General features: G+C 45.0%; 1 protein-coding gene across 2 annotated transcripts in view; it reads right to left on the bottom strand.

The window, feature by feature from the left end:
- Positions 1 to 18,837, bottom strand: part of PRLR (prolactin receptor) — a 117,419-nt gene that overhangs the window by 8,020 nt on the left and 90,562 nt on the right. For both annotated transcript variants that reach the window (XM_077936432.1, XM_028749203.2), the window contains exons 3-13: positions 16,495 to 16,610; positions 14,031 to 14,163; positions 12,792 to 12,961; positions 10,763 to 10,929; positions 7,589 to 7,730; positions 6,715 to 6,844; positions 6,416 to 6,585; positions 4,879 to 5,045; positions 3,181 to 3,322; positions 1,241 to 1,340; positions 365 to 434 (exon numbers count right to left, since the gene is read on the bottom strand). In XM_077936432.1, coding sequence (XP_077792558.1) covers positions 365 to 434; positions 1,241 to 1,340; positions 3,181 to 3,322; positions 4,879 to 5,045; positions 6,416 to 6,585; positions 6,715 to 6,844; positions 7,589 to 7,730; positions 10,763 to 10,929; positions 12,792 to 12,961; positions 14,031 to 14,163; positions 16,495 to 16,552 — 1,449 coding nt within the window. In that variant the 5' untranslated portion in view covers positions 16,553 to 16,610. The remainder of the gene's footprint in view (positions 1 to 364; positions 435 to 1,240; positions 1,341 to 3,180; positions 3,323 to 4,878; positions 5,046 to 6,415; positions 6,586 to 6,714; positions 6,845 to 7,588; positions 7,731 to 10,762; positions 10,930 to 12,791; positions 12,962 to 14,030; positions 14,164 to 16,494; positions 16,611 to 18,837) is intronic.

The raw sequence follows: 18,837 nt of genomic DNA, 5'->3' as shown, positions 1-18,837 counted from the left end.
GACTTGTGTTTATTTGGTTCTATGTTTTCAAGAGAATCCATCAAGAGTGTCGTATTCTGTGACTTTCAGAGATTTAGAAGATTTCTGTTTATTTGGTTTTGCAGAGAGTGCCTATTTCATATTGTTCAGTGTTCTGTATAGATTATATAAAGAGTTTATATTGACATCGCATTGTTGTACTTGGTCATCGTGTTGCGTTTGGATATTATTGTTCTGAATTCAAGCAGATTAGCATCAGCAGAAGAGTTAACAGGTTAAAGCTGTTAAAGGTTTCCAATGAGGTGTTTTCTTTTACCCCCTCTAAGAAAATGCAAGACATTAAAAAATAAGAGTGCAAAACTTCTCTAAGTGCCCAAACACTTACTTCTAGTAGCTGGGCATCAAAGCCTTTTATCTTTGGTCCTGGGACTGGTGGTAGAAGGCAAGCCACCATGCTGAAAAACAAGAAAGAGGGAAGGGGTTGGAATAAAGAAATGAAGGAAATCATTTGGTTTCATACTTGGTTTCATTTTCTTCTGATAGGTTTTGAAGGAATGGGTTTCCCAAATCTAAAACCTGACTGTGCAGTCAGTCTGAAACGGGCCCCAAAAACCCATTTTCCTTCTCCAAGGGTGCATTAGCTAAAAACTATTAACTTGAGCTCTTGAGCAAATGTATAGCAGGAACCCAGCTGCATAAACAAAGATCTCTCTCTTTTATCAGTCTGTGACACCTAATGAATGGCCTTGTCCATTCCAAAGTGGAGCAGGGATGGCACCCAACCAATCGGTAAAGTCTAATAAGGCTACAGTTTGAGCATAGAGAAAACCCTGCCTGCTGGAAAAACAAATATCCATGTAAAGAGGGGACCCTCAGGATATTCCAATAAACTGATTTCACCTGAACGTACGTTCTCAGGCAGCAGAACCAAGAGTGGTCTCTTGAGTGAAGATGAATTCTACACGCAGAAACTTGTTTTTTGTGTTTGTGGATTGGCAAAATAGAGCACCGGCAACAAGCTTCACAGTTCCACTATGCATAACCCCAGCTGGATGATGTATTAAATGCATGTTTGCATTTAACATGTCTGCTTTTTAAAAATTTAAATAGCAGTTGGTGGAGGAGATGGAAGAAGAATCACAGCTGCGACCACAATGCATGGAGAAGGCTTTCCAACCCTTTACCCCCATGCTGTGGCAACAAATTTGCTTGTTTTCTTTTTTCAATACACCACCTTACAATGTCAGAAGTAGCAACTTACTTAATTTTTTTCAAAGCCAGTGTCCAGATCATGATCAAACATACGACAAATGATAAAAAAGCCACGAAGATCCAAACAAGCATATCCTTTAGTCTGAACTCTAGGAGAGAAAATGAGAAGGGATTAAATTTTTGGCAGTTAAGAGTTCATTTCAAAACATTATTAGCTCAGGGCAGGTGGCATCTCTACCATTTTACTCCCACAACAACCCTGGATGGTAGATCAGTCTGTAATGCCGTGATCAGCATAAAATCGCCCTGTGAGCTCAGTGATGAGATTTCAGAACAGGGCGTTTCAGCAGGCGTAGTTTACACAACAAGCTGTACCTGCATAAAGTCTCCTTTCTACACAAATAAAGGTGCAGACGTCTTGCCTTCTTTTGCATCCGGCCAACTTAATTTAGTTCAAGGGCAGTCAACATGGATACAGATGTTGCAAATGCCAATTCCCACCATCACTAGTCAACATGGCCACTGGTCAGGCATGATGGGAGTTGTAGTCCAAAACTTCTGGAAGACACCAGCTTGGCTCCCCCTGCACTAGCAGTCTGGAACTCACACAGCTTATATGTTTACCAAGTTGTCTGCTGAATTTGCCCTGATTTTCCAAAGCAGACCACCAGGCAAAGCCACTTCCGAGCTGGAGAGGAGGTGGGGCTGCGGGCTTCATGCCCTCCCCCCACATGCGCAGGGGCTGGCTTGCAGCCCCCACGAGATCAGGGAATCCTCGGATGTGTCATCTCCCTTGCCAGTCAATCGGCTGGCCCGGGAGCCATGGCCTGCGCTATTTAGGGCCGGCGCGCCTGAGGATTTCCCTCTTTCTCTGCTCCAGCGCCCCAGCTGCTCCGGTTTCCCACCCTCCCACCCTTTACGTTTGGCTCTTTGACATTGCTATGGACTTTGGTCGGTCGCCGTCGAGAGGCCTGGTAGGAATTTTTTCCACTTGGCAAATTGGCACCAGCCATTTGGTTTTTCGCCTACCTCGTAGCAAATCATCACAACTTCCTCGGCATTGGCGGTTAGGCATTGGTAAGGGTATTGTTATGCAGATGGGGGGGGAGGAAGTGCCATCACCTTCCCCCATATCGAAGGGTAGTCCGGTAAAGGATTCCGGGGGGCGTTGCACTGTCTGAAGCCTATGGAGGTGTGGGCCTAAGGCACGCCCCCGAGCGGTGACCCCTGGGGAGCTCCTAGTTGATGTACATCAGCAGGACTCCCCCTATTAGTGGTTAACCCTTGCCAGTCTTCTAGCAATCAGGCTGAAGCCGGTTAGTCGATAGGACCAATGCCTAAGCCAATTCCTGTAATCAATAAAGTTGTGGCCTAATTTTGCCCATTAACCTAAAATACTGGTGTCCTGTGTCTTTATTTCCATGGGGAAGGCGGGAACTTGCCACTCAAGCTGTACCTGCATAAAGTCTCCTTCCTACACAAATAAAGGTGCAGAAGCCTTGCCTTCCTTTGCATCCGGCCAACTTAATTTAGTTCAAGGGCAGTCAACATGGATACAGATGTTGCAAATGCCAATTCCCACCATCCCTAGTCAACATGGCCACTGGTCAGGCATGATGGGAGTTGTAGTCCAAAACTTCTGGAAGACACCAGCTTGACTCCCCCTGCACTAGCAGTCTGGAACTCACACAGCTAATATGTTTACCAAGTTGTCTGCTGAACTCTCCCTGATTTCCCAAAGCAGACCACCAGGCAATGTTTTGTAAGACGCACACGTCTAGCACCAGCTTCATCACATGTCAGCCCTATCCTTGTTTCATTGCGTTGCTGTTATCATTGAACTGTGTTTTCTTTTGTGATGTGGGATTATATTTTTATTCTAAATAGAAAAGCAGGATATGATGAACAAACTCCTCAACTTGGCTTTCTAGCATTTTCATATGACTGGGGTTAATTAACGAAAGGTCACCCCCCAGCAGTTGTCCTCACCTTTTCGGAGCTTTATAAAACTTTCAGGGCTCCAGTCGCTCCACGTTCCATGATCTGATCTGCAGCGAACCTTTGCAACATACCTTTCTCCTGGATTTACACTGAACATCTTATATGTTGTTCTCTGACCAACAAATATTTTCTGGAAAGATAAGAACACAGATATCCGTGACTCTGTTTATTCAGTTACAGATAGGTAGCCGTGTTGGTCTGCCATAGTCAAAACAAAAAAAAAATCCTTCCAGTAGCACCTTAAAGACCAACTAAGTTAGTTCTTGGTATGAGCTTTCGTGTGCATGCACACTTCTTCAGATACACACTGTTTATTCTGTTTATTCAGATTTCTGAAACACAGAGCATTTGGCTACTCCCAAAGATGCTTCCAGGCAGCCACTATTTTCAGATGGGATTAACTGGGATTAACAGGTTGTCAGGAGATAGGGGTGAGGGCAACATCCAATTCAGTTCACATGTAAAGGCATAGCTGCCAGGTCCGCTCCACTTCACCGTGGGGAGGAGCTGCGGTGGACCGCGTGGCCACCCACTCTCCTCCGGGGGCGGGGGACAAAGTCCCGCATTGCCCGGGGGGTCCCGGCAGTGTCAGTGACCGGCCAGCCAATCCGCTGGATGGTGGGGGCGTGGCTGTGATCATTTAAGCTGAGGCGCGAGCTGGAGGGATTCCTCTTGGCTCACTTGAATCGTTCCATGGCACAGAAGGTGCACATGTTGGGTGGCTGGGTGACTCCGCACCCCACCATAGTTTACAGCAAGGTGGCACTATTTTGTGATGATGGCATACACCTTTCTGATTGGGGGAAAGATATCTGGTTGGCTGATATTGCAAAGGGCTTGAGGCATTGGTTACAGGTGTGAGGGTATTTGGCGGCGATACTTTAGGCTCTTGTGGCGGTTAGGCATTGTTTGACCTTATGAGGGGGGAGGGGAGGTGTGGCCATCACCTGCCCCTCCAAGCTTAAGGGTATTCCGTTAAAGGAATCCAGGGGTGTGGATATTGTCTGAAGCCCGGGGCGGGGCTAGGGCCATGACACGACCCCTACGGGAACACCCGGGGGAGCTCAAGTTGGTATGCATCGACAGGGTTTACCCTTATCGGACTCCCTGCGCAACGGGCAGGAGTTATATATCGTTGGGTCCATTCAATGTCTAAGCGAATACCACTCACATTCTGTAATCAATATAGCTGTGGCCAAATTAACCTAATATCTGTGTCCTTGTGTGTGTTATTCTTCAACAAGGGGGTGGTTTCCGGGTCTCGACACACAAATCCACACTTTGTGAAACCCAAAGAGAGCTGAAATTCAACCATCCTTTGAAGTTCACACTAATCCGAATGTTGCGATACAGTCTTCCAGCCAGTGTTTACAAAATGCATATATTAAGGGGAAGTGTGGGTAAAAATGAACATGTTATTGAAAGCAGCATGCAAGAGTGCATCATTTTACGGAGAAATGGCTTGCAGAACTGTGTGTAGGTTAGCTGAAGCTGCTGACAAAAATGCGTTTGTTGGGATAAATTCACATTAAAATGCTGGTGGATGTTCATGAGGATTTATTTATTGGAAATGGCTGCAGAAATGTGGAGAACTGGATTTAGAATTGGGAAAATGAGAAGCTGAGAGGGCTGAAACTGGCAAATCTACACATCTGGAAGTGGTTCAAGAGCTTTCACCATTCTCACCTCCCATTCTTGTCCCCCTTCAGGCTTGATATGTAACTCATATTCAAGGGTTAGCCAACCAGATCTGATGTCACCCAGAGAAGGTGGAGACCAGTTCAACAACAGATATTTTCCATATACTTTTTTCTCAAATTCCAGGGAGAGGTTTTCGGGAGGGTCTGGCTGAACTGGAAAAAAAGAAGGATGAGAGAATATTTATTGATCAAATGTATATGGACAGCCATCTATCCAATCCTCTAAGGAGGCTTACACAGCAGATATAATCACAATACTTTAAAATGCAAAGCACAAGAGCTTTAAACAGCAAAAAGCAACTGCAAAAAATTCTCGATAGCGGAGAAAGCTCAGTTTAAAAGCATACTGTGGCAAGTATGAGAGCGTAAGTTTTGTTTAAAATGTCATTAAAACAGTGAAGGCCTAGAGTTTGTTTTAAAAGGCCTTGGTACAAAAAAAGGGAATATGATTATTTATTAAATTCATGCCCTTCTTCATAGATAGAAACAGAGGCACATTTCAAATATCTCACATCAAGAGCAGCTTTCTTTCTTTTTTATCTTCATAAACATTCACCAGAATTTTAGTGTGAATTCCTCCTAATGCACACATTTTTGCAAGCAATTTGCCTTAATATAATGCATTTTTGTATACTATTTTCACTAGTGTCAGATGGCAATGGTGGTTGCTCGTGAGTAACCAGCCAGGACTCCGACCTGTCTTTTACAGGTTTTATTTAGTGTGCAGAACCACAAGCTCATGTCTGCCTCAGTTGCTAGCAGAATCCGGGAGGGGTCCCTTCCGGGTCGTCCCCCAACATAAGAGCTTAGTCACCCCCAGCCTTTTCCTTCCTTCTTTGCATTTTACACCTCTGCGCAAGGTGGGCGACGGAAGAGGCGTGCTTCCCTCCTGGCTGGCTTGGCCAGGAGCAGTGCTGAGGCTCTCAGCAGCATCCTCTAGCCCTTTCCCCTCCTTTACCCAGGAGGTGTGGCTTTCCCCACCCTTAGACTGACAATGTGCTGCGCTGGGGCTCCCAGCAGCATCCTCTGGTCCCTTCCCCTCTTCCCCACCGGAGGTGTAGCTTTCCCCACTGCAGGAAGAGGAACTGCTTCTCAGGATTTTCAGAGGTTCCCTGTATCCCAACTGCCCCTCTGCCTCCCTTCCCTGTTCCGATCGCAATCCCCTGAAAACTAGCATATGTATTTTATGTTGTTTTTTTTTTTACTCAATAGGTATATTTTTATGCTCACTTTTGCCTAGTATTTGCACTTTTGCTTTGTCGGAGAAATGCATTGCAAAATTCAGATGAGTGCCAATTTCAAAGCATAGCTGTGCGTTTCAGTTTACGAAGGGCAAACTGGATAGTTTCTCATTAAAATGCAAACAAATATTCTCCCCTATCCCTTATCAAGACACATGACTGGTCATATTTAGCTGATGGTATATAAGATGCATATAGAATTCTGGTTCAACTCTTAGGACTTCCGGAGATTCCGCCCCCTGCCCCAGGTCTGCCTTGCACATTTATGCTTGCACCACATACCTATATTAGCCACATCCACATAATATGGCTGAGATGAAATACTCCCCATCTCATTAGTCGCTGTTATGGTAAAGTTGTATGTCATCCAAAGCGAAGTATGTTTTTTATCAAAATGACAGGAGTTGGGTCCCGCTGTTGTGTAGTCTGGGCATTCATAGTATGCCTTGTCTCTGAAAAACAGAATGGTTGGCAGGAAAGATTGAGAAGGAAATACAAACACAGCATTCTCATTACACATCACTTAGAAAAGAATCCACCTTCTCTCAGAGAAGCAGGTTGAAACAACCGTAATGCCTTACCCTTCCTTGTTATAGAACAGAGTGTAATTGCTCGGCAGACCTCCATCGGAACTGGGCTTCCACCAGCAAGTAAAGGTTTCTTTCTCAGGTGAGCGACATCTTATTAACTCTGGTTTCCCAGGAGGTTGGCCTGGAAAGAAAGAGATAGACAAGTCCTTTAGGCCAATAGGGTCTAGTGTGGTGTAGTGGTTAAGAGCGGTAGTCTCCTAATCTGGGGAACCGGGTTCGCGTCTCCGCTCCTCCACACGCAGCTGCTGGGTGACCTTGGGCTAGTCACACTTCTTTGAAGTCTCTCAGCCCCACTCACCTCACAGAGTGTTTGTTGTGGGGGAGGAAGGGAAAGGAGAATGTTAGCCGCTTTGAGACTCCTTAAAGGGAGTGAAAGGCGGGATATCAAATCCAAACTCTTCTTCTTCTTCTTCTGAGACAAAGAGGGGTCACAGAGGTCATTTGGTCCAAGGTCCTGCTAATTCAGGACCTACAATGCAGGATGCAACTAGGGGAAACCCCAACAGATGGATGTCCAGAATCTGCTTCAACACCTGCTATGATGGAGAGCCCACCATCTGCTAAGGCAGTCTGTTTCACTGTCTACCAGCTGTTACTATTAGGAAGTTGCCTAGTGCTTAGCTAAAATCTACTCCTAACACATTTGATTCTAGTTCTGCCTCTGGGAACTGCAAGCAGGGAGAGAGTTGTTGCTCTCAAGTTCTGCTTTGCAGGCTTCTCACAATGGGCATCTGGTTGGTGACTGTGAGAACAGGGCTCTGGACTAGATGGGACATTGCTCTGATCCAGGAGGGTTCTTCTCATGTTCTTACTAGCTTATTTGGCCTTTCAAAACAGAAAAAAAAATGATGAATGATTGACTCACCACTGTGGAGCTGGAGGTAAGTTTCCGGGCTCCATTCACTCCTTTCACTATGTTCTGTTATACAGCGAACCTGAAAAGTATATTTCACTGCTGGGTGCAGCTGGGATATTTCATACTGTGTTTGCTCTCCAACAAAACGAGTCTGGGAAGCAGTAAAGACAAGGGAAACTAAGAGAATTGTAGAGCATACGGGTTTTGCAAGGATGCCTCTATACAAGCAGGAATCTTTGGCACACTGGGCAGTTGGGAATACATAGTGTAAATAAATAAAATACATCAAGGATGAAGCCTGTGCAATGTGTGACCTTTCCAAACCAGCCCACAGATATCATGTATTATAGCTTGTCAAGGAGGTTTATCATGACTGGTGTGATTTGTTTTGCTTGGGTCCATGGGCTGTAAACCCGTTTTAAGGACCACGATTCCCCCTGGTGCCATCAGGACAGGTCTTTGGGGCGCACATCCAGGGCTCAACTGAGCAAATGAGGAGCCGCCCCCCACAAAGCAGTAAGCGAAATAAATATAAAGGTAAAGGTAAAGGTACCCCTGCCCGTACGGGCCAGTCTTGCCAGACTCTAGGGTTGTGTGCCCATCTCACTCAAGAGGCCGGGGGCCAGCACTGTCCAGAGACACTTCCGGGTCACGTGGCCAGCGTGACATCGCTGCTCTGGCGAGCCAGAGCCGCACACGGAAACGCCGTTTACCTTCCCACTAGTAAGCGGTCCCTATTTATCTACTTGCACCCGGGGGTGCTTTCGAACTGCTAGGTTGGCAGGCGCTGGGACTGAACGACGGGAGCGCACCCCACCGCAGGGATTCGAACCGCCGACCTTTCGATCGGCAAGTCCTAGGCGCTGAGGCTTTTACCCACAGAGCCACCTGCGTCCCGAAATAAATATACATTGTGTGTATTCGCGCAAAATGGCAAGCCAAGGTTATTGGATCATCAGACCATACTTTTTTTTAGGTGCTGGTGTACTTGCAGCTTGATTGCTCCCTGCCCTGCCATGAATGAGTAAACAAACCAAGAAACAAATGCTTAGTATAAAATGTGAAGAAAAAAATTATGAGTTTTTTTACCCTAAAAAAATCATGACTGATGAGCAACCATGGTTTGTCAGGTCAAAGCAAACCATGATCCTAGGTTTGGATATAATGCTAAGTTTTTGCCTTTGTGGCTTTTCTTGCACCAGAAAAGTGACATAGAAATGATCAGGCCAAATGGACAACATGCAGTGTATGCACAGTAGGATTTATTAAGTCAAGAACATAGGCTGTTACCTGTGAAAACCAACATTGCGATCTAAAGAGGTGCTCCCCATATAAGCATTAAATACAGAGTCTAAAATTAACTCATTGCACCACTGCACGATTTAGCCAGCCTCTCTTTTTTAGAGACCTTTAAAGGGACATTTTTTGCCAGGAAAAATACAAATACAGTGGTACCTCTAGATACGCCCACCTCTGGTTGTGTATCTTTCAGGATGCAAACGTGGCAAACCCGGAAGTATTTTTCTGGGTTTCACCGTGTGCGCATGCGCAGAAGTGCTCTACGCACCAAGCGCATGCACAGAAGCGGCACCTCCGGTTGCAAATTCCTCAGGATGTGGCCGGACCTCCAGAATGGATCCCGTTCGCAACCGGAGGTACCACTGTATGCACAATTTTCTGGTGACCACTGGGTACTTTTCCTGAGAGGAACATTAGCACCCATCTCACAATGAACTGATGGCCGGTATCTCTGCAGTACCATTTAACTTGCTTCGGTGTCCCTGCTTACATTTTACAGTGGTACCTTGGGTTACATACACTTCAGGTTACAAATGCTTCAGGTTACAGACTCCGCTAACCCAGAAATAGTGCTTCAGGTTAAGAACTTTGCTTCAGGATGAGAACAAAAATCATGCTCTGGCGGCACGGCGGCAGCAGGAGGCCCCATTAGCTAAAGTGGTGCTTCAGGTTAAGAACAGTTTCAGGTTAAGTATGGACCTCCAGAACGAATTAAGTACTTAACCTGAGGTACCACTGTACTTTACTGAGAAAAGTACAGTGCCATCTTTGAATATCTAAAGGGCATTGAAGATGGGGCAAGTTTGTTTTCTCCTGTTCCAGATTCTAGGACCAGAACCAATGGATTCAAGTTACAAGAGCGGAGGCTCTGACTAAACATCAGGAATAACTTTCTGACTGTAAGAGCCGCCCAACAGTAGAATGGACTCCCTCGGAAGATGGTGGGCTCTCCTTCCTTGCAGGTTTTTAAGCAGAGGTCGGATGGCCATCTGTGATGGATGCTTGAGTTGAAATTCCTGCATCGCAGGGGGTTGGATTAGATGAGCTTTGGGGTCCCTTCCAACTCTACAATTCTCTGATTCTATTACTTTTGGAGCACATTTCAGTGCTCCCAGTCTAATGGACATTATTCTTTCTTATTGCCAACATGACAAATATAGCTTTGCAGTGCTCATTAATCTAAACAGTTCTCTGGAGGAAGGGTGGCCTCCTGTTCCATAGCTCTCTCTGCGCCTAACATATTAATCATAACTACTTCCACATATTCCTTTCATGATGCCTGAGTCACTTTCTGGGGCTGCCAAGAACACCTGATTTATTCCCTTTATTTTATCCATCCTGGAAACAGAACCCCAGCTGCAATCAAACAGATCCATGTGCAAATACATATCCTAGGAACACCGAGAAGCTACCTTACAGCAGGCCAGATTGGAACACAGAATACAGGAAAGCTGTTATAGACACAAGTACACAGTCAGACTGTTATATATACACAGTCAGATCAGGGGTACCAGCTCTATGGTGCCGAGGTTTCTTTGACCCCCTAAAAATCTGTTGGAAGAGGGCCGGGACCCCCTCACTGCTGAGGAGGCGGAGGAAGCCATGTGTAAAGATACAGAATAATCACAGCTATAACACAACAAATGGTATGTCTGGAGAGTCTGGACTGAAGATGTCCAGACTAAAGTCAGTTCGGTGCATCTGGATAAACTTGATGGGTGTAATTAAATGTACATGGCGGTTTTTAAAGTCTTGCTTTGCCTATGGCATACTTCCACTAGCCCCTGTGTTTCAGGGCCTCCTTTGTAAATAAGGGAACAGCAACAGCATCTGCCTTTCTCCCGTTATAAGATGCTTGTGAATGAAAGAATGGAACTTGCTTACCTCCCATTCTTTCTCTCCTGTAGGTCTCAATCGCAATTCATAGTTGCATATTTGCTGTCTTGTTCCATCATAAACCGATTGAGGCGGCCACCATTTTGCCCACACATACGTTCTCTCTTTCAGCTGTTTGACTTCCAGAGATAGGTCTGTGGGAGGGCCGACCTTAGCTATACAAAGGAAACATTCATAAGTCAGTATTGTTTGCTTCTTCTGCCTAGGACACCTCTTTTGGCTACTCTGTATGTGAACTAATAGAATCAAATCAAAAGACAACAGGGAGAATATGTACAAGGAGCTGCTGCATACTGAGCTACAGGCACAGGGAGCCTATAGCTCTCCAGATGGCATTGAACTCCAACTCTGAAAAGCCCCAGTCAGAATGGCCAGTGGTCAGGGAAGATGGGATTGGAGTCCAACAACATCTGGTTAACCTTTCCTGAGTTAGATCAATAGTTTGTCTAGGCCAGTACTATCTAGAAATGGGAAAATATGTCACTTTTGGTTTCTCTCAGTTTCTGATTTTTCCATTTAGTTTTGGTTCTCCACCACCAGTTTGTGGTTTGTTTGTTCTTAAAGTCCCCATGAAAATTCATTGGATTTTAGTGCCAATTTCTCCTAATGTACCATTTAGCATGCAATTTTGCCTAATAACACACATTTCCAAAGCAATATCCCCTAATACAATGCGCTCTCTCTCTCTCTCTCTCTCTCTCTCTCTCTCTCTCTCTCTCTCTCTCGTGTGTGTGTGTGTGTATATAAAACATGGCTGCATTGCAAAATTCAGAGAAGGGTGAATTTCAAAGGATGGCTGTGTTTTGGTTCTTTCCTTGTTTCAGGAAGTGTGAATTTGTCTTTAAACGTGAAGTGAATGATGATGGTGGTGATTTATTTCATGTAGACCACCCATCTGACTGGGTTGCCCCAGCCACTCTGAGCGGCTTCCAACAGAATATAAAGGAACTCATTGGAACATTAAACACTAAAAGCTTCCTAAAACAGGGCTGCCTTCAGATGTCTACAGAAGGTCATATATTTGTTTATTTCTTTGACATCTGCCGGGAGGGTGTTTCACATGGCGGGCATAACTACTGAGGCTGTCCACCCCCTGGTTTCACTTCTTGCAATGAGGGAATCTCCCAGAGGCCCTATGAGCTGGACCTCAGTGTCTGGGCTGAACTTCTTTCCCCATCCCTAGTATTTTCTATCTTGAATGGCAAGAGATCTCCAGAATTTCAGACCAAGATCTCGCCCTGCACTGATTTCCAACAGGCTTTTTAGCCAAAGAATTCAGGAACCAAATATGGGACTTAGGAGATGTGAATTATGTACCCTATCTGACACACTGAATTCGTTCTAGATCAGGAAATCATTTAGGTCCTGTCAGGGAACTGCCATCGGAGCCTAGAGAGGAGGTAAGGCTCCCCAACGATGCAGGAGAAGGGACCAGCAGGGGGAGAGAGAACACTTCCTTTGAGGAAGGAAATAGGAGTGACACCAGGAAGCGGGAGGGAACTGTGGAGAGGGCTCCAAGACTCTTCCACAGAGACCAGCGGGGAGAGCACAGGACCTCCGTTGGGCATGCCCACTCTGCGCAGGAGACTTCCACGCAGGGAGGTGAGGAGGAGACTTGGTGTCAAAGAGTTTCTATGTTGGAAGAAGTTCAGGAAACGCCCACTGACGGATTCTGCCAGCGACTGACACAGCCATGGAGAAAGGGCTGTCCAGCCAGGGAAAGGTTTTGCCAGGCTACGTTGCCTAGAACAGTAGCACCCTTTACGCACAAGCAACCCCAACATCCTTTACAGGTCCCATAGTCTTCCCTCTTCTGATGTTAAACTAAACTAACAACTAACTTGTTTCAATATTGCATTTCCTCAAAACACCTTTGGCCTCTAGGTTTGGACAATGTTTGAAAAAATCATGGTACTGATGAATCAGTCAGTCCCCATCCACCCCCTGCCCCAAAGTATTGCTTTAGAGTAGAGTGGAAAGTTGTGTTTCCATGTGGTTTCCTGCCCTCCCCCCTTACCTAGGGTTTGAACATCCACATAATGAGGGTCGGAGACATTACTTCCCATGCCATTGGTAGCCTTCACTGTGATATTGTACGTTTTCCAAAGTCTGGTGACGCTCTTATCAAAATAACATGAACTGGGGCCCCCGGTTGTATAGTCTGGACATTCAAAGGCATGCTTTCCTCTGAAATAAAATAATTTAAAATAATAGTTAATGGGGACCTGTCCACACTCAACTGAACAAGTAAGAACAAATGCAAATACTCAACTCACTAGTCAGATTCAGCTTAATAAACTCACCATTGCAAATGCATAACCTGGAGTCGGTGGGGATTAATTTTATAAAAACCTAAGAGCCATACCGGATCAAACCAAATGCCCTTCTGGGAGATGCTTGTCTAGGTTTAGTCTATTGGACAATAGCCAGACAGGTTCTTTCAGAAAACCCAGAAGGAGAGCACAAAGGCAATAGCTGTCCTTCCCTTGGGTTTGGTGCAAAATGTTGGCAATTGCATGAATGGCTTAAAAAAAAGTAAATTACACAATCTGAATTGGGAGTCTATCATGGGGCACAGGGTGGGGGGGCGTTAATTAAGTGGTATATACAATTTTGTTAAATAAGAACAGTAAACTGTACCCTGGCCTTCTTAACAAATATGCAGAAAATCAATATGCATTGGTCTTCACTGCAGGAGTGGCTAAAGATATACCTGTGATTGAAGCATGTTTGGTTTTTTGAGGGAGGGCATCTGAGGGAGCCAAAGAAAAGTGACCAGATATGAAGCGGCTTATATACCAAATTATGTGGCATAATTTTATGCACCTCTATCATGTCCCCTTACTTACATTTTCCTCTAAACTAAAAGCTCCAAAGGCTGGGACCTCTTTCCATTGGGAAGTTGCTCCAGCCCCTTGATAATTTCCGTTGCCCTTTTCTGAACATGTACCAATATGTTTGTCAAGGAGCTGTAATTGGCTACACAGCATGTTTTTGGTTGACTGAAAGTAGTATGGAAAAGGGCAAGTCGTATCTCAATTCAAGCTGAGGACACCCTTTATTGCACCTAAAGGCATTATTTGCAGTTCTTGGAAAACAGATTAACCCCGGAACCTCAATAAAGTTCTCTGAGGGAAGAAGGTGGTACAGTTACTCATCACTTCACCTTGTAACTGGGAATGTGTTGTTGTCCTCTCTTGAATCTGTGCAAGGAACAACAAATGCCTTTTAAAAAAACCCCCAAATATTTCCCTACCCTTCTGTGCTGTACAGCAGAGTGTAATTTGTAGGAAGTCCACCATCTGAATCAGCTTTCCACCAGCAAGTAAATGTTTCATTTCCTGAAGTTCGGCAACTCCTTACTGTAGGCTTTCCAGGAAGTGACTGACCTGAGGAAATGCAATCACAAATTAAATTATCATCACAGGGGCTCTGAGCAGATAAGGGCCTAGAGTCGTGGTTTAAGTCTATTTTCGACAGTGATGGTGGTTCTGAGGCTCTATTTTCCTCCCTCTGCTTTTGGAGAGAACCATTGCAGTGCAGTATTGTGGTCAAAGAACTGAGTGCACATCAGAAAGACTCAAGTTAAAGCTCACTGGGTGGTGAGAGCCAGTGTGGTGTAGTGGTTAAGAGCGGTAGACTCGTAATCTGGTGAACCGGGTTTGCTTCCCCGCTCCTCCACATGCAGCTGCTGGGTTACCTTGGGCCAGTCACACTTCTTTGAAGTCTCTCAGCCCCACTCACCTCACAGAGTATTTGTTGTGGGGGAGGAAGGGAAAGGAGAATGTTAGCCGCTTTGAGACTCCTGAAGGGGAGTGAAAGGCGGGATATCAAATCCAAACTCCTCCTCCTCCTCTTCTTCTTCTTCTTCTTCTTCTTCTTCTTCTTCTTCTTCTTCTTCTTCTTCTTCTTCTTCAATAGCTTGCCATATCTCAGGGCTACCACTGCAACCCCCAAGAGCCACCCACCAATGTCAGGTATCAGAGAGGGCTATAGCGGTCGCACCCTGCTTGTAGGCTACTCAGAGGCATCTGGTTGTGGCCACATTAGAAAACAAAATGCTGGATCAGATGGGCCTTTTAAGTCATCCATTAGGGCTCTTACAAGGCACACTGCAGGAACAGGAAAGTGGTTATTGGGGATTTAACTCAATCAGAGCAGACAAGGCTCATATTTACTAGACAAGTCCCCAAATGATAGATTGTTAGAAGTGAGTCTTCACCCATAATTTTTTTTTTAAATTTATATTCTGCCTTTTCCCCTGACAGGGACTCAAGGTGGCATACAGCTAAAAACAGAAAAAGCAATCATTAAGAAGCAGTTAAACATTAATAGAACATATGGAAGGCTGATGGCTGAAGAATTGATGCTTTTGAATTATGGTGCTGGAGGAGACTCTTGAGAGTCCCATGGACTGCAAGAAGATCAAACCTATCCATTCTGAAGGAAATCAGCCCTGAGTGCTCACTGGAAGGACAGATCGTGAAGCTGAGGCTCCAATACTTTGGCCACCTCATGAGAAGAGAAGACTCCCTGGAAAAGACCCTGATGTTGGGAAAGATGGAGGGCACAAGGAGAAGGGGATGACAGAGGATGAGATGGTTGGACAGTATTCTCGAAGCTACCAGCATGAGTTTGACCAAACTGCGGGAGGCAGTGGAAGACAGTGGTGCCTGGCGTGCTCTGGTCCATGGGGTCACGAAGAGGAGGACACGACTAAAGGACTAAACAACAACAAATGTGTTCTATTGAAATACATGGCTCATCCACCATGGCACCAGCCCTTTCATTAAAAACAGTCAGTTCCCAAAAGCCTGTTTGAACAAGGAAGTCCTTCCCCAGTTGGCAGAAGGGCAACAAGGAGAGAGCCAGTCTATATATAATGACTTACATAATACTGCTGGGTATGTCAGTTACATAATTTTGTCTAATTCCATTGGTAGATTGTGAAATGGTTATTCACATGCATATCAGGGACAGCCAATGTGGGGCCCTCCTGATGTTGTTGATCAGAACTCCCAGCATCTCTGACCATTGAGGGGAGTTGTTGGTGTCAAGCCAGCTTGTTGGCTCTACCTGAAGTAAGGTTACATTAATTATTTTTGTCAGGACTTGGGGAGGTTAGCCTCTCCAAAACGACATGGGAGAATGTGATGCTAATGTCCAATACCAAGAAGAAGAAGAAGAAGTGTTTTGATTTGATATCCCACTTTATCACTCCCCTAAGGAGTCTCAAAGTGGCTAACATTCTCCTTTCCCTTCCTCCCCTACAACAAACACTCTGTGAGGTGAGTGGGGCTGAGAGACTTCAGAGAAGTGTGACTAGCCCAAGGTCACCCAGCAGCTGCATGTGGAGGAGTGGAGACGCGAACCCAGTTCACCAGATTACGAGTCTACTGCTCTTAACCACTACACCACGCTGGCTCTCAAGACAAAGGTCTACCAGTTTTGTGTGTCGGGCACACTACTTTATGGAAGTGAGTCATGGGCAACTTAGAACCACCAGGAGCGATGCACCAACATCTTCCACATGTGCTGGATGAAGAAAATTTTGGGCATCACATGGCAGGATGGGGTTTCCAACAAATATGTGCTCTCCCAAGCCCACATGATGTTTACGCTGGCTTGGCCATGGCCACAGAATGGAAGATGGCAGGATCCCCAAGGATGCTTTCCCGATTTTAAGTTTTGAAAAGGTAAAGGATGTTTTGAATGCTCACCGTTAACAAGCCATGTGTTTAGAGCAAGCAGCAGAATCAGTGCACCTGATGGTGACATCTCTAGCCTCAAGTAGGCCTTTCCTCTTCCACCACCTCCAGGAAGGAAGGAAAGCTCACTAGGAAATAATAATAATAATAATAATAATAATAATAATAATAATAATAATAATAATAATAAAACCAGCTACATTTACTAAAGTTTCTTGACGGCACACATTCATTTTACAATGTTTTTGGCCAATGAATCATTTTCACACACCCAGGTGTCCCCCAACAATTCATAATGCTTGTGTTTTAGACAGAATCGCTAGCTCTAGAAAATGAAGGTGGAAGATTCTGTTCAATACCATCAAATCCAGCCAGATATTAGGAGACTCCAGGGCTGAATTAGAGAGGCACAAAGACCAGGTTAAATGCACAGACCAACTTTACTAGTCATCAACAATCCATTTTCGTGTAGGAAGGCAAAAGTTGTTGTTGTTTTTTAATGAGCAAAATAGTTCATTGGTTAATTTCTAAACTGCGTATTACTCCTATGAACCACACTGAGATCTTCAGATGAAGGGTGGTATATAAATTTAATAATAATAATATGAATGGAAACTGCCGAGTGTGTCCCATGAGCAGAGTTGCATTAAGGGATGTTTCTACTAGTGAAACGAGAGCTTGTCTTTTTTTACATCCCGTCACACCTGAACCCTCTTTGCACCTAAAAATTCTGCTAGAGTGGGATCCTTTGTAGCAGGATAAAAGGGGAAAGGAGCTTCTGTTTTGCATGCAAAAGGTCCCAGGTTCAATCCCTGGCATCTCCAGTGAATGTTCTTTGCCTGAAATCCTGGAAAGCCACCCACTGCCAGTCAGTGTGGACAATATTGAGCCAGGTAGGCCAAAGGCCTGACTTGGTATAGAAGCAATTCCGTAGGTTCTTATGAGAGGTGGTCCAGGTGGTTGCTGGAGAAAAGCAGAGATGGGTGAAAAAGGCCACCCCACTCTAGAACCATAGAACTGTATTGTTGCAAGGGACCCTGAGGGTCATCTCACCCAACCCCCTGCAGTGCAGGAATCTCAATGCATGGTCTCCCATCCTATCTGAAACCATACCAGAACCTGCTTAGCTTTGCAAATGTGCTAACAGTTTTATTGCTGCACCTCTAGCAGGTGTCTTCTCTGTATCCCAGTCTCTTCTCAAAAGCAGGAGGAACTCTTTCATTCATAAGGGGTAGTTGGGCTCCAAGCCCAAGGGTGTATCTTTGGAGACCATTACAATTGATATAAAGCTGAATGATTATACTTACATGGAAGTCTAAATGGAATTTATTGACTGGTGTAGAATTTGGAGTACTTTGGCAAAGGCCTCTGAATTAGATTTGTTCTTTATTTTGCACTTGCTATATAAATTTGTTGATAACAACTACAGCTTTGGTTCCCCTTAGCTATTCTCTCCTCTCTTCCAAGGCAGTCATCAGCAAGCTGCAGTTAATTTATGAACTGTCTCACATTTTCCTCGTAGCACTTAGAGAAAGTTCAATTTTCTTTTCTCTGAAATACTGATCAAGCAAGTACCTTACTCCCTCCCCTAACATTAACAAGTCACAAGGGATTGTAGAGAAGCTTAATTAATTCCTTGCATCTGTGAAAGATTCTGGACTGATATCCACAACTGAATCCAATGCTTTCAGGAAAGGTGTCTGAAGACCAGAGAGGCATTCTTCTCCCTTTGCCATGAGCTGACATAATGAGCTCATGGAAATCCATGTTCTCATCTGATATCTCTTTATTTTTTTAGAAGAACAGACCCTCAGTGTCTCTCTGCATTTGGATCAGAACCATGGCACTGGGAAGGGTGGCTTAACTCTTTTCTTCTTACCATTTTCCAGATGAGAACCACCTTCTCCCAAAACTGTTATGACCCCCCCATTAAGCCTTATCCAGATACAACACACACAAACACACATTTTTAAAAACAATATGGTGTACCCCTAGGAAAGTGGAGGTGGGTAGGGAAAAGTTGTGTATTGTTCATTGCCAGTGGTGTTGCATGTGGTATCTGATAGGTGCCACAACGTTTGAGGCAAGTGGAATGTACGTTCTACTCAATATGTGCAAGGGCAGTTGATTTGATTCTTCTGCTCCTTTCCTTCCACTGTCTTCCTTTCCCTTCCCTTTGCTCACAGACACAGAAGACAGGAACTCGAGTTTCTGCTGGGCAAGTCTTCGCAAACAATCCCTGGAAGCAGGGCTGCCATTTTAGATTTCGTTGGACCTGGGTGGCATTCGGGTGCTTCATAAGCAAAAACAACAGAATGGGCTAGAGTTCCCGAATCGTGTGTAGTTAGAAAATCG

This window comes from Podarcis muralis, chromosome 11 (assembly GCF_964188315.1).
Source record: "Podarcis muralis chromosome 11, rPodMur119.hap1.1, whole genome shotgun sequence".
Classification (NCBI taxonomy): Eukaryota; Metazoa; Chordata; class Lepidosauria; order Squamata; family Lacertidae; genus Podarcis; species Podarcis muralis.
The sequence above is the reverse complement of the archived record's forward strand: the minus strand, read 5'-3'. Positions and strand labels throughout refer to the sequence as shown.